This window comes from Colius striatus, chromosome 3 (genome assembly GCF_028858725.1).
Source record: "Colius striatus isolate bColStr4 chromosome 3, bColStr4.1.hap1, whole genome shotgun sequence".
NCBI lineage: Eukaryota > Metazoa > Chordata > Aves > Coliiformes > Coliidae > Colius > Colius striatus.
Genome location: NC_084761.1, coordinates 48,859,506 through 48,873,773, shown reverse-complemented (window position 1 = coordinate 48,873,773; position 14,268 = coordinate 48,859,506). Strand labels below are relative to the sequence as shown.

General features: G+C 37.8%; 1 protein-coding gene across 2 annotated transcripts in view; it reads left to right on the top strand.

Annotated features, from left to right (window-relative positions):
* The window catches only part of GRID2 (glutamate ionotropic receptor delta type subunit 2), a 737,077-nt gene that overhangs the window by 593,033 nt on the left and 129,776 nt on the right, over nt 1-14,268 (top strand). For both annotated transcript variants that reach the window (XM_061992861.1, XM_061992860.1), the window contains one exon: nt 6,690-7,002. In XM_061992861.1, coding sequence (XP_061848845.1) covers nt 6,690-7,002 — 313 coding nt within the window. The remainder of the gene's footprint in view (nt 1-6,689; nt 7,003-14,268) is intronic.

Here is a 14,268-nt window from a genome sequence, read left to right as displayed (position 1 = left end):
AAAAAAAAAAAAAAAAAGCTCGAAATAGTGCTGGTAACTATTAAAGAAGCAGGGCAATCCCTTTTTTCCAACCAAAATAAAGCAATATGAAATCTGAATACAGTTAAGTAATGGGATGCACAGCATCCTAACTAATTTGGCAAGACCTGACACAAATGAGTTGAAGAGGCTGCTTGAAAGAGGAGAAATTGTTGTTGCAGTAATTAGTAATACATTATATAAATAATCTATACCATTGAGAATAATGTTGATGTGATGAATACATGAAGTATGTAATCAACACATTATGCAGATGTATGAATCAAGAACAGTATATTCTCTATTTTTTGCCACCCTTCCCATCTTATCTGCTTGCATTTTCTTTACTTGAGAGAGGAAAGACTATGCAGATTTGATTTTGCTGATGTCTTATTTGCGCCATGAACATATACATTTTATTTGCTCTAAGTTAACCTGTAGAGGCAATTTTACAGCTATAGAGACATCCATTTGTTGTTTTTCCTTAAATAACTGCAGGAGATATTAATGTAAATAACTATTTTATTTTATGTAAGTGCTTTTGCAAATCTGTAGGTGGAATTTATAATCACAGCAAAAAGTAAAGAACAATTCAGTCAGAAAAAGGAACTAGTGATTAAATACTTCAGCTAAAAGATAGCAAAATGATGGAAAACAAGTTTTGCAATAAAGGGGGAAAAAAGAGAGAGAGAAAAAATCAAAACATTCAGAAATTATCCCCGTGGGAAAAAATAGTTATAGGTTTAACCTATCCTACTTTCCTCAGCTGTAGGAAGTCTAATGGAATGGAAAGCCACCACACATGCCATATCCATGGCATAGTTCATACACCACACTGCAGTCAAAAACTTCCTTTGCCGTCTCCCTATGCCCTTACGAAGTTCAAAGGTGGAATGCTGTGATTGTAGATGGTTTGCTGGAGCCACTTAGAAAAGTAGATTTTCTTTCATATTCTGAACTTTAACCAGTAAAAATCTCTCATCTAATTCTGAGATGTAACACCACAATATTGATTTATTTTTACTGTTTTCTGCTCCTGAAGTTTAGTATTATACTATACACCACTCCCCACAGTGCTCAGCAAAGGACTCGGCAAACCACTGCATAACAGAGGTTGAAGGGATCTTAGACTTAGATGACTCTGGAAATCTAAGTGGGCTTGGAACATGTTTTATTTATTTAAAATTAATGTCTCATGAGGCAGAACTCACTGAAATCAAATGGTCCACTGAAAAGTGTGTATAGCATTTTTGTCCCCTTAGTAGGCAGGGACTCATATAACTCTAGCAACATGTTTAAGGTGGTAACCACCTAGAATCTGTAAATAGATGTCATAAGTGGGACAGATTTACCAGTCTGCTACAATTTTGCTGTAAATGAATCTTAATGGATATGAAATCTTTCTGTACAGTTAGGAAGCATGATGAGTTAATGGAACTGCATTTGGAATTCAAAAAACGTGTTTTCTCAGCATTATGGCAGTGTGTAATTTTTTATCTTCCTTATACTTTATATACTTAACAATAACGGTTCACTGTGTCCTTCTCTCCCATTCTCCCTCCCTCTTAAGGCAGAAGAGAACCTCTGGGCAAGCAGCCAGTGTATATCTACCCCTTACCAAGTGCAAGCTGTTCTTGAAAGGCTACTCTCTTGTTTACTGTGAACCAACTTCTGCTCTCAGAACTCAAATATCTATCTGCTTGGCAGCTTTGCAAAGGGAAGCAAAGGAGCATAGAATAGTTTTAAATTAAAGGTTTAACCTGTTTAAAACAGAGTGTTTCCTTATTTTCCCAACCAAGTCTTAGATAGTCTGGCCAACACATGGAGGAAATCCAGAAACAGAGGGAGAGCTCTTTGTCTGTTCACGGGTAAGCCAGAAATGAGCTGGGAGCAATGTATTTATGCAAAAGGCAAGTCCCAAGAGTGATGGAAAACAGCTACCTTCTCTTTTTGAGTACGTCTCATTGAGATGAGTCTATGAGTCTATGAGAAGGATGTCTGTGGCCACCTACTGAAGAGGTACCACATGAAATGGCAGTTTCTGTAGCAAGCACATAATTTCTGTTCAAGGTCAATGTATGCTGTTTGCATTAACCTGATTCAGCATGCAGTGGGCTCTGATGCAGGTCCTGGTGTGTGTAAGAGCAGTCTCGGGCTGCTTTAGTTTGGGTAGCCTTGCCTATGTGGCAGGGCAGGGCAGGGCAGGGCAGGGCAGGGCAGAAGCCAAGTACCTGCTGTAGGTCCACAACTGGCCTCATGGACAGGACATTGTGCCAAGTTCACTCTGTTCCAGCTTTGAAGACAAGGCTCCTATTGGCCGCTAAAATAGGAGCAGGAATCAACAGATCAAAGCATCTGCTGAACTTGGAAACTGATTCAAGCTTCTGTTCCTTGATTATCAAGACTTGTATTAGGTAGAACCTTGCTCAACACACCTTGTCCTGTCAATCTGAATATAACCATGCTATGGAAAGGTTTGTGTTTGCTGAGCATCTGAACCAGGTCTGCAGATGATAAATGCTCTTTGAGAGCACATGTTGCTCTTGCCCTTCTCCTGTAAAATGACATGATATTTAAGTACACCCCACAGACCTTCAGCTCACAAACAGGATTAGTTCAGAGAGCAGTAGTTTTCTGTGGAGAGGCTAAAACCATCTCAGGGAAGCAGTGCTTTACCAGAAATGTTTCTCTCACTGTTAAAGTTATCTGTATCTTTTCACAGTGCTTCCTTTACTTGCCTTCATGTCCAAGTTTCCAGAGGGATGAAGCTATCTGGCAGGCCAGAGGCACTTTTAGGAGAGGACAGTAGGCTTTCCAGCATGGCTCCGGACTTCCCAGTGATATTCACATCTATCAACGATTATTTTCCACATTTCACCATGCTACCCTGATTGCTAGATTTTTTTTTTCAGTGAGGAGCCATCAGGAAGCAAATAGTATAGAAAAAAAATGTCATATTCTAGTTAGGTCCATCAGAATGGGAAAACTAAATATATGCCTAAACATTTCCAGTAGAAGCTGCAAGTCAAGTAGAAGCCTCTTAAGCCTCTTATAAGGCTTTTTTTTATTTAATGCATTTTCCTAAGGGGAGTAGCAATGGAAGGAAGAAAGCATACAGGGAGGGCAAAGTGAGAAAAAAAATATTAGCTGAGTGAAAGGATAATTATTTGGATGTATGCATGTTAACTTGAGCAAAACTGTCTGATCAATTTTTGCATGTCCACATTAATAACTACAGAACTTATGAGACTGTGGTCGATTGCTTCCAGCATTTGTTGAAACTTGATTTAACATTGAAAATGGATACAATGAAAGGCCTCATGGGAGCAATTTAAAGTAGACTCATTTATTTTCCCTGTTCTTGATTGTGAACCACTGGAATCATCATAATATTGCTTTCTTTGTATATGAGGTGTGCTTGCTTAAGCAGTAGCATAGGAGCATTTCTGGGGTTTCTAGTCTTTGCTGGTGAGCTAGTCCTGTGACACCAGTAACAATGTCATCAGACCCATTTGGCCGTTTATACTGGATTTTCTGATTCTGGTAATGTTACTCTACAATGACCTCAAGAGGATTGCTCTTAAGGAACATAAAATCCTAAGCAGGTCCCATAAAGAAAAATAATGCCCTATGCCTTTTTTTGCAGTCAGTCAGTTTCAGAAGTCACTTTCACTCATCAGAAATGAGTTAAACTCTCTAAGATACTGGTAGCTGGTTGATTTTTACACTGTGAAAACTTAGTGAGTCAAGAATTTTAAATGCTCATAATTCAGATTGGCAGCTTTACATCTAAATATTGACATAATTGCACACATTTGCCTTTCTATCTCAGACATGAACCTTGACTTCTTTAAACTGATGTTTTCTCTGATCCAATTTGACATGTTAGTGACAAGCATTTAATTTTTTTCATCTTCCAATTTTGACACAAGTTGGCAGAATCTATGTATAATTAAGAATTCTCACAGTAGATCAACTATTAAGCTTCAATTGTTTTGTGGTAAACATACCATTTTCTGGTAAACTTGTGTTTATGATTCAATTTAGTAACTAAAGAATATTAGTTATCATATTTCCATGTAATTTTTTTTTTTATACAGCTAAACATGGGAGTACTGAGAAGACAAGACTGATCTCTCCTTTCTGTTTTTCACTTTACTACCACTCTTTAATCTCAAGACATAATTATACCATAATTTGTGCTGCAGTATGACAAAGGAGAGGCAGCATTTTCATTAGGACATTGTTTCTCTGTCATAGCTGGCTGATAACCAGAGTGGAACAATAATGCTGTGGAATTTGAAGAGACTACTCCCCAGAGATGTACAATAGAAGCAGTATTTTCACAAATATGACATATTGTTCTTTTTCATGCAATGACCTTCAATGTGTTTCATAGAGAATTTTTTTCTCTTAAAAAAAAGGGGGGGAAAGTAGAAAAAAAGAGATCTATAGATCTTATCAACATTTACAAATATCTAAAGGGTGGGTGTCAGGAGGTTGGGACATCCCTTTTTTCTATTGTATCTAGCAACAGGACAAGGGGTGATGGGATGAAGCTGGAACACAAAAAGCTCCACTTAAATATAAGACTCTCTCTCTCTGGACTCTCTCCCTCTTGAGCTGGGGAGCCCACAACTGGATACAGTACTCCAGATGAGGCCTCATCAGGGCAGAGTAGAGCAGGAGTAGAACCTCCCTTGACCTGCTGGCCACACTCTTCTTGATGCATCCCAGGATTTCATTGGCCTTCTTGGCCACGAGGGCACATTGCTGGCGTTAACATTGTCAACCAAGCCTCCCAGGTTTCTCTCTGCAGAGCTGCTCTCCAGCAGGTCAATCCCCAGCCTGTACTGGTGCATGGGATTTTTCCTCCCCAGGTGCAGGACTCTGCACTTGCCTCTGCACTTTTATTCACATTAGTGGAAAATAGTTCAAAGCTTTGCAACTTGCTCACTGGCACTAGCATTTAACTATTTGCAGATAACTGTGATTGACTTGAGTCACTTAAGTTGACCAGAAGTTTTATGATCGGAGCAGAGAGACTCATATAATCTGAATGTCTCCATGGATAATTCTGATGAAACTTTGGATTACTGACTGAGTTTGCTGCTTCTCTTGGGCAAAGGGTAGTTAAATCATCACTCACAAAAGATTATTAGGAAGGGACATAAAGTGAATTCATGTGAATTCAGCTATGCACATCAACACAGCTTCACTTTAGACACTAGAGAATTAAAGATGAAGCTCTAATTCATGGCTTTTAACAAATGTATTTTTTATTAATAAATAATATTTTTAAACATATTTTTGCCCAAATCATCAGACTTACAAGCCATCTTCCACCATTTTCTCAAGCCAGGGAATGATTAATATAAAGTAACATGCTTTAAACTGGTCTTAAGTGCACTAAGTGATTAAAAGCCTGTTGGTACCATGGGCTATAGAGTGCTTTGCAGATTGTATAAAAGAGCCCAGATGATTTGCAAATTTGATTCTAATTAGTTTCAGCTGCCATACCTTCTGACTTAGTTTTTCACATCATATTTCTAAGAACCTAGCAATCTCTGCCTTCTTTGGACAAGAGGAAAGAAATTCAAGAGAGTTAATAAAATCTGGTACAGTACTTAAAATCCTTTGTATTCTCCTCATCCCCTTCCAAAGGACCACACACTGCCTTAGGCAGAGCAGAGATGGATGAAATCAAACTAGTAACAGCTTAAAGTATTTTAAGTGGTATTTTTCATATTAAAATATCTAGAATTTACAGTCCTTTTGTTCACTATTTGGGCTTTTTAAATGGTGTTAATATGCCTACTTTGAATAACCTTTCTTGTTTTCACTGCAGTTCTAACTCTACCTGTGAAAAGCAAAATAGCACCTGTTGTAGTTTTGCCTGATGTCCCCAGAGACCTAATACCCAGACATGCTGTGAAATACAATGTTTAGATCAAGGAAGTTATTCCTCTTCATCTCATCTGAAATGGGTTCTTTAAATTAGAAAAAAAAAAATGTAAATGGCATAAAGCAAGTCCAAAGTAGCTACAGAACAGGTTGGCATAAAGCGTAACTGCTTAACAAGAGGATATAGAGGAGTTAGTGGTAAAGGAACTGCATTGAATATTTGCTCTTCTGCACTTCAGATTCTGCAGCCAGAATTGATGTTTTTCAGAATTTCAAGCGTAGTGCAGTGGCCCTTTTTTGTGAGTAGTGCAGTGGCCATTTTTCATGATCATCATGTTACCAAATTGTTGGTTATCATGTGACTCTCTCATGCAACTAATTTCCTCTGACTGGAAGTACTATACACACGGTCTGCCTTTTGCCACAGTGATGATGATGATGATTTCAGTAAACCAGACTGAGAAAAGTGACTAGAAGTAGATTTCCTACAGCTGTTATCTGTATTTGAAATAATTTGTTTCCTTGGAAAATAACAATATGGTGAGCTGATGAGCCTGAGTCCACCAAATGAGATTTGCTTACAGAAACACATGGTACAGCTATTCTGTTCAAGCCTTAGTCCCATTTCTGTGTTCACATATATAGTGCTTAAGACATTGGCATTGACATCTGCTTCTCCCTAAGTTTGGCTACTATAAATCGCAGAGAAACAAAGATACTTTCTGTAGCTCCTGCTTATGCATGTTGTTCTCTCCCTCTTTCCTCAGAGAGCTGATATAGGGATCTCTGCCCTAACCATCACCCCTGACAGGGAAAATGTGGTGGACTTCACAACGCGTTACATGGACTACTCAGTGGGCGTGCTGCTTCGAAAGGCGGAGAAGACAGTGGACATGTTTGCCTGCCTGGCACCATTTGACCTCTCTCTGTGGGCATGCATAGCTGGCACTGTGCTGTTAGTAGGGCTACTGGTCTACCTCTTGAACTGGCTTAACCCCCCACGCCTTCAGATGGGATCCATGACCTCCACAACCCTCTACAACTCCATGTGGTTTGTGTACGGATCCTTCGTGCAACAAGGTAAGGGACAGAGGGAGACTGCCTCTGAGATAAAACCTATACATCCTCCTCACTCCTGTAGAGATTCTCCTCTTCCTACCTTCCTCCTAAAGTTTGTGAGGGACTGAGAGCACCAGAAAGCCATGTGCTTTCTAAGACGTTTGGCTGTCAAACGTGAGAATTGGGAAGTTCAGAGCACTACATGATAGCTTGTTTTGATTTCTATTGATCTACTTAGAGAAAGATTCTTTTTCTCTAGGGAAAAAAAAAAAAAGTGTTTCTCATCATCTGCTGGAGAATCATTCACAGTTAATATGAGTGCTGTCTTATTATGAAGTCAGACAGAGCATGTTGGGATTTGGCTTTTGAACTAACTTTAGACTAGTTACCAGTACTTTCTTATTGTATCTGAGATTCTTTCCTCCCTCCACTGATTTATCTCAGTTTTCCTATATAATGTTTAGACTCAACCTTCTCTGACCTTCCTGGATGGTTTCTCAATCCCCTCTAGCACCTGGTGTAGCCCAGGCTATTCCTTAATTCTGTTTGTATTCCCAAATCCTTCACAATCTACCTCTTCTGGCAGAGCTTTAACCTTGCATCCTAAAGACATCAGGGACACCAGATCTTGGCTTGGTATGTACTGCTTAAAATTCTGGTCTACAAATTAGGATTGTAATGCAAAGTAGAATAAGAAAACACAGCTTCATATGAGAACAAAGAAGATTAAGATAATAACACTTGACAACAAAATAGAACAAAAAACTTCTGGCATAACCATGTAATTGTTTATCAGTTACTACAGGCACTGCAGGTGCACCTATTTGTAATTGAACAGAGCATCTGTTCTACAAAGAGCCATGGCCACAGCAGCCTCAAAACTCCCAGACAGTTTCATGGATTTTAACTTGAATTTGGATGGTAAATGTATCATATTTACGTAACACTGGCAACATGTAATTTAGAAATTTCATTATTTCATTAGATACAGATGATATCCATAAAAGCTAAAAGTATGCATGAAAATCAAGTATGAAACTCCTAAAAAGAGAAAAAATTAAATTTTCACTATCCCCCAAAAAAATGGAAAACTGAGAATTTCCACAAGAGGTATAATTTGAACACATTGACCTAAAGACATTACTTTTTTAAATTATCATTTCATTGGGCAGCAATGGCCATCTGAGGAAGGTAGAACAGATTCTTTCATGTTTGTTGTGGACTCTTTTAAGGGGAAACCAAAGACTTCAGAGCCAGCAGAGAGCTACAAATGTTTTTTTGAATATTAGATGTGTGGATTTATAAAGTTTTCTTTCTGTATAAAATATTCCCAGTGTAACTGTTTAGGGAGTCCAACTGTGAGAGAGCAGTTGTTCCGTAACAGAATTAGACTCATTACATCTGTCTGCTTGTTAGGTTAAAACTTATGAAATAATTTCTTTACTGCATGAATGCGAGCAATTTTACATAGGTTTATTGTTTGTTATTGGTCTTAGCATCCCTGCTGTACTCCCAACATCATTAGTCCCTAAAAGCTTTATAGGAGACTGCCCGGCAAAGGTTGAAAGGAGATAAAGCTAGTTTAATCACCCACTTCAATCTCATTAATTATTATCTGAATTGTTTGCCTTATGTCTGTCCAAGTAAGCCTGTGTTGCCTGATGTCCTGAAGTTTCCCAAGTCATGGGGTCAGAGTAGTTAGCCCATAAGGAAGCCCTTTAATAGATGCTCATTTGGCTTACAAATAAATGGGGGTTTAGCCTAGTCAGCAAAAAAGAGTGCTTGAGGAGGTCTTAGAAAAAAGCCTTGAATTAAGCATGAAGACAAGGAAGAGATTAGATGAAAATACATGGGATTAGATGACCAAAAAAAAGCATACTTTACAGGAAAAAAAGCAAACAAAATCAACTTGCTCAAGGAGATCTGCATCCACTCCCCATGGTAAGAGGGTCATGAGGTGTACCTCAGAATAAGTAAAACTTGGTAGTGGCATGTGGCAGCTGGGACAACCAACGCTGTTGTGGGAGTTCAGAAAAAAAAATCACAGAACTTGAAAGGTAAGAAGCATTTCTTTATAGAGAAAGAAATCTTACCACCCTACCAGGAGGATTTTCAGCACAACCCTTTAGAATCCATTAGAATAATATAAAACACTCACTTGGTTTCTACTGAGTGAGGAGAAGCTACAGATATGTCTCTCCATCAAACAGCAAGCAGGACAGTCCTTAATTTGCTAGAAGAAAAAATGATACAAGTTTCATGAGGTTGATAGCAAAATGTATTAAACTTAGAGATTAATTTAAACGTAAAAAGTAAGAAGACCTCAGAAATCCAATGCAAGAGATTTGTTTATAATGCCAGCCTGTATTTCACATTTAATTTGACTATAACAAAAACTATATTAACTGGAGCGTTACATTTTACTAACCCTTGTGAATACAGACAAATGAAAGTAATTTCCATTGACAGATTAACTAGCTATTTGCTTCTGTTATCACTCATCAACTCTTCATTCAGCAGAAAAACTCTGCAGGCTTTATTTGTTTTAGAATAGCAAATCTGTTGCTATTAATTGTGATTGACATATCTTAAGTGTGGCAGCATGGGGCATTTCAAATACTGTCACGTTCACTTAAGAAGTCTTTCAGCTGCTGATTTAAAACATGACGAGGTACTCATTTCTGTTATCAAAACATTTAGCCAAAGATGCTTTTATATCCTGCACTAACAGAAAAAAAGCAGCATGAACCAGACTGCAAGTGCTTTGACAGTGTTGGATTCTTTGTTTGGGGCTGGAGAGCAGTTCTGGCATTGTCTTCTCTTTCTTTCCTCTAGCTTGAGGAAAGATTTGAAAGCACATAGGCTGGCTCTCCCATTCGGGCATGATTAGTTCAGATAGTATCTGTTATCTCTGAATTGTTTATTTATGTTGAAAACTGAAGCAAATTCATAAGATTCAGACTTTGGAGGATTTCAGTTATGTTGAAATTTAGTGTCAGGAATTCTGAATTTGTTCTTTTCCACTTGCTCATCTTAGAATACTAAGTGTTGAAAGCTCTGTATTTTGCTTTTCAAAATTAGTTTTTGCCATTTGAACAGAAAATGTTAAGGTTTACTTTTCAGAGGATTTCCTCTCTCTCCCCTCATGTTTCTCCTTATCTTCTCAATATACCTCCCACAAGTTTTGGTCTGTGTCTGCCTCGCACTGCAGCTGTTGTCACCGTTGCTGTAGCATTCTTCTCGGGTATCACTCGTGACTCCATTGGTCTGGCTTCTCCTGCTCTTCTCCATTGACTTGGCTCTTTCTCAGCCCTCTAATATTATATATACAACGATGCTCAACCAAGTGCAAAGTCCTTCCTCTGGGGAGGAACAGCTCTGTTCACCAGTGCATGCTGTGGGCCACCCAGCAGACTGCATGGTGCCACAGATTGTCCAGGGAGGCTGTGGAGTCTCTGAACTTGGAGATATTCAAAAGCCATCTGGACACAGTCCTAGGCAGCTGGCTCTAGGTGGTCTTGATTGGATGGGGGTGTTTGAATAAGATGACTTTCAGAGGTCCTTTCAATCCTCAACCAGTCTGAGTGATATATAACTACATTATATAGTCTTTGCTCATTTTTTATACTATTCCATACAAACTTTTTTTTTTCTCTTCAGCCCTTGTTGCTATTCTCTCAAATTTTGTACTCATTACAACATGCCAACGGTAGAAATCTGCCGTATGAACAAGGACCAAAGAATTGTCTTAGAGACGAAACTGGTTTTACTAAAATCTTCATCAAGATTAACTGAGTCAGCGCTCTGCAATGGCATAATATCTGTTTATACTTTCTGAGAATCTGGTTTAATCTTCTGGAGATTTTCTGCTAGCTTCCTACTTCTTTATGGACTCTTGTTATTAAATACTCTAGAGACCACTCTGCTCTCGCCATTAATGGAGAAAAACGATGATTTAAGAAACAGATGTTCAGGATTTAGAGTTACTCATTTTTTGAGACAGGTGAAATGCTGCATAATTTTTTACCAAGAACTTGCAGAGGAATGTCCTAGAGGTTTTATTTTGAGAACAGCCTCTCAAATTTTGCTTGAAAGACATTGATAGACTTGTTTAGTTTAATAGAGTTCAACTGAATGTAGACAAAACAACGAAGTTACATAGAAAATTACAATATTTTTTTATTTCATGTGAAAGACACAAGAGAAAGACTCTTTCTTTTCCAATTCTGTTCAGTTTTAAACTTTTCTGGAAGAGGAAGTATTTCTGAGCTAGACTGGCAGGTTTTTAAATTATGGAGGTAAAGATCATAGAATCATAGAATGTTAAGATGTTCTATTTCACTTGGAAATGTCTGTAAGAAACACGAGAACAAGAAAGACTTCTGAAATGGCTGAATCATTCATGATTTAATAATTTCTCAGTGATTGCAACAAAACATTCATTATGGTTTTATAAGTAGGGTTTGACCATAGGATAATGACTGCAGTCAGGTACACTTGCAGAAGTATTTCCTTCAGAGATCTTAGTAGTTTGCTTAACCTAGAAAAGTTATGAAATGAGTGATGTGAATACATCACTGGTGGGCCATTTTTTTCATCCTCTTACATTTTGGTTAGTTTAATATGCTGGTCACAATTGGAGGTTTTGATTGGTCATCAGTAGTGGTATCAGTAATGGCCAATTATGTTCATAATGCCTGGTAAATGAGCAAATCTTACTGTTTGCCTTGTTTAAATTATATTTCATAAGAGCAATAAAACAGACTCCAAGCCTTGGCACTTCTAAGTCATTATAATACTTTTCGGATGGTTAAAGTCACTCAGAACTCTCAGTCTTGTTCCTTGTATTACCACCCAAGGCGTAATATAATCCTTCTGAAATGCGCTGCCTGGAGTGTGCTGTTGCTTAATAAATGACTCCATCTTGCTTATCTCACTCTCGGCATATCCCTATCAGCAGGAAACCATTATGCTGTAACAACGTATTTTCTTAGTGACATTTTCTCTTAATTAACTGTACAGCAATCTCTATGTATTTAATATTCAGAGGGAAACTCTAAAAACATTTTTATATGAAGTGCTGAAAATGAATTACATTTTCACATGTAATATTTAGTGGTGAAACCTAGTAATTCTTTAAGTTTAGAAAATAAAAAAAGATCCAAGGACCAAGACCTAGTTCTTAATTTGGGCTCTGCATCTGATCCACTGGCTGAGCATAGAGACTTCATTTAATGTCTGGTATATCAGTTCTCAGTTGTAAAATGGAGCTATTACCTATCTTCCTTCGTAAAAACGTGGTTTGTATATTCTGATAGAAAGCAAAACTTAAATGTCAGTCTCATTAATTAACAATTTTATTTGCTCTTCAAACAAATGCCAAGTCTTGATATATTCCTGTAACAAGGGGAACAGACTTGATGAGTCTGAAATGCACAGAACTAAGCTGAGAAAATGAAAGTCAGGTACCAAGCACATTAGGAAACAAACGATTCTCCATGTTTTTCTGGTGTATACAGCAGCAAGTGTACTTGCGACATTCTAGTTCCACCTTCAAATATGAAATCCACAAATTCTTATTTTAGTATATTAAATCTAGACTTATTAGTATGTATGTATATTTTCATAAAGTCATCTCTCTGAAAGAGGTACTGCAGCTCTCTGCGGTACCGATGTTCCTTTTCCACATGTCTCAGTGGTTTAGCCAGACCTCTTGACAACATCAAAAAACCCCTATATTTTGTTAGTTGTATCCTACATCTCAGTGTGTTTGGAAACTGCAAATGGTCACTGGAACTGACAACATAATACTGAGAATTATTGTCATATATACAGTACATATTTGCAAACATTTGATATAGCTTTATGCACCTTCCACTTTCAGAGGTTTATTTGGTTGTGTCTTTTTGAAAAAGTAATTCCAAGGAATAACCATGCTCCAAGTAAAATGTTCAGTAGTGTGGGCATTTGTTTGCAGCAATGTGATATCACCAGCGTTAAACTGCCAGGGGATATGCTTGGATTTTCCCCTAAATTGAAGTTAAGACTCGGGTAGTTCTCAGAGGCATCTGAAATAATGGATTTCTATATCTTGTGTGTACCCACTTGCTTGAGTAATAGCACTGGGTACATAAGGCAGTATATTTAGAGATGTTGTGTCTGACACACCTTCTGTGAGGAGAGAGAAAATGAATGGCAGTGTGAAAGTCCAAAAAAAGATCTTCATTCCCCTGGGACTAGCTCCAAGCCTGATTAATTGACTGTGAGAAGGTAATGTCTGTCTGGCTATAGTATAAATGCTGATCATGACCAAACGAGGCAAAGAGGAAAGTAGAATCGGTTGTCAGTGGCATCTCTCCATCTTTCTGTGTTCTTTCAAAGGCATCCTAAGGACAGTATTTTACTCAGAACAGCTTCTTTAATTATGATTTCTATTATTACTTTATACTGTATTTGGGTAAAGAACAGATTATTTAGATTCATATTAAGTAATTCTTTAAGTTCTGACTTTTCAGAGTTCATCTCTGTATAATATATATTCATTTGAGGAAACAAAGGTGAACAATTTAGCTGGGAACTGAATGTTTCTTGTGTGAAAAAGGACCGTAACTCACATTTTTATCTGCAAAGATGTTTAGATACCAAAGAAGCAAACTTTACTTGTCCTGGTATTCAATTTTGCTGCACAGAAGCTTACACTTAAGTTGGTAATTTTAGCTGTTTAAGGTAGGGAGGAGCATAAGCTTTAGTAAAAATACTTCCCCTCTACTTGGATGATAGCAATTCCGTTTACAACCGATCAGCCTTTTTCAGCAGACAATATCCAAAACACCAGATGAACATGAGTTTAGAAGGCAACCCATGGTAATTTTCCACTATTTTTCTGGTCTGTGGGGAGTCCCATCTCTGCAGCAACTGTGCCCTAGCCATCCAGCTCTTCATAGCATCAACTGGTGAGTAGGTGCCAGGAAAATTCTCTGCAAATTTTAAAGATAGAAGTAGCAAAGAGGTTTCAAAGCTGCTGACAGAAAAGTCTGCTTTCTTAATCTGTTGAGGTGATTTTTTTCCCAGATCTCGTGAAACATTAAAATGTGTAGAAACAGCGTAGGCCAAAATTAATATTGCAAAGAAGAAAATAATGATACTAAATTAATCTTTTGATTAACTTAACCAACCCACTGCTTTTCCTGATTGCTTAGATGAAGCAGTTGAGTTTTTTCTTTGTATTTTTTTTATTTAGTCAGCTTCCCAGCATACTAATTAAGGGGATTGCCTTCATTACAGCAG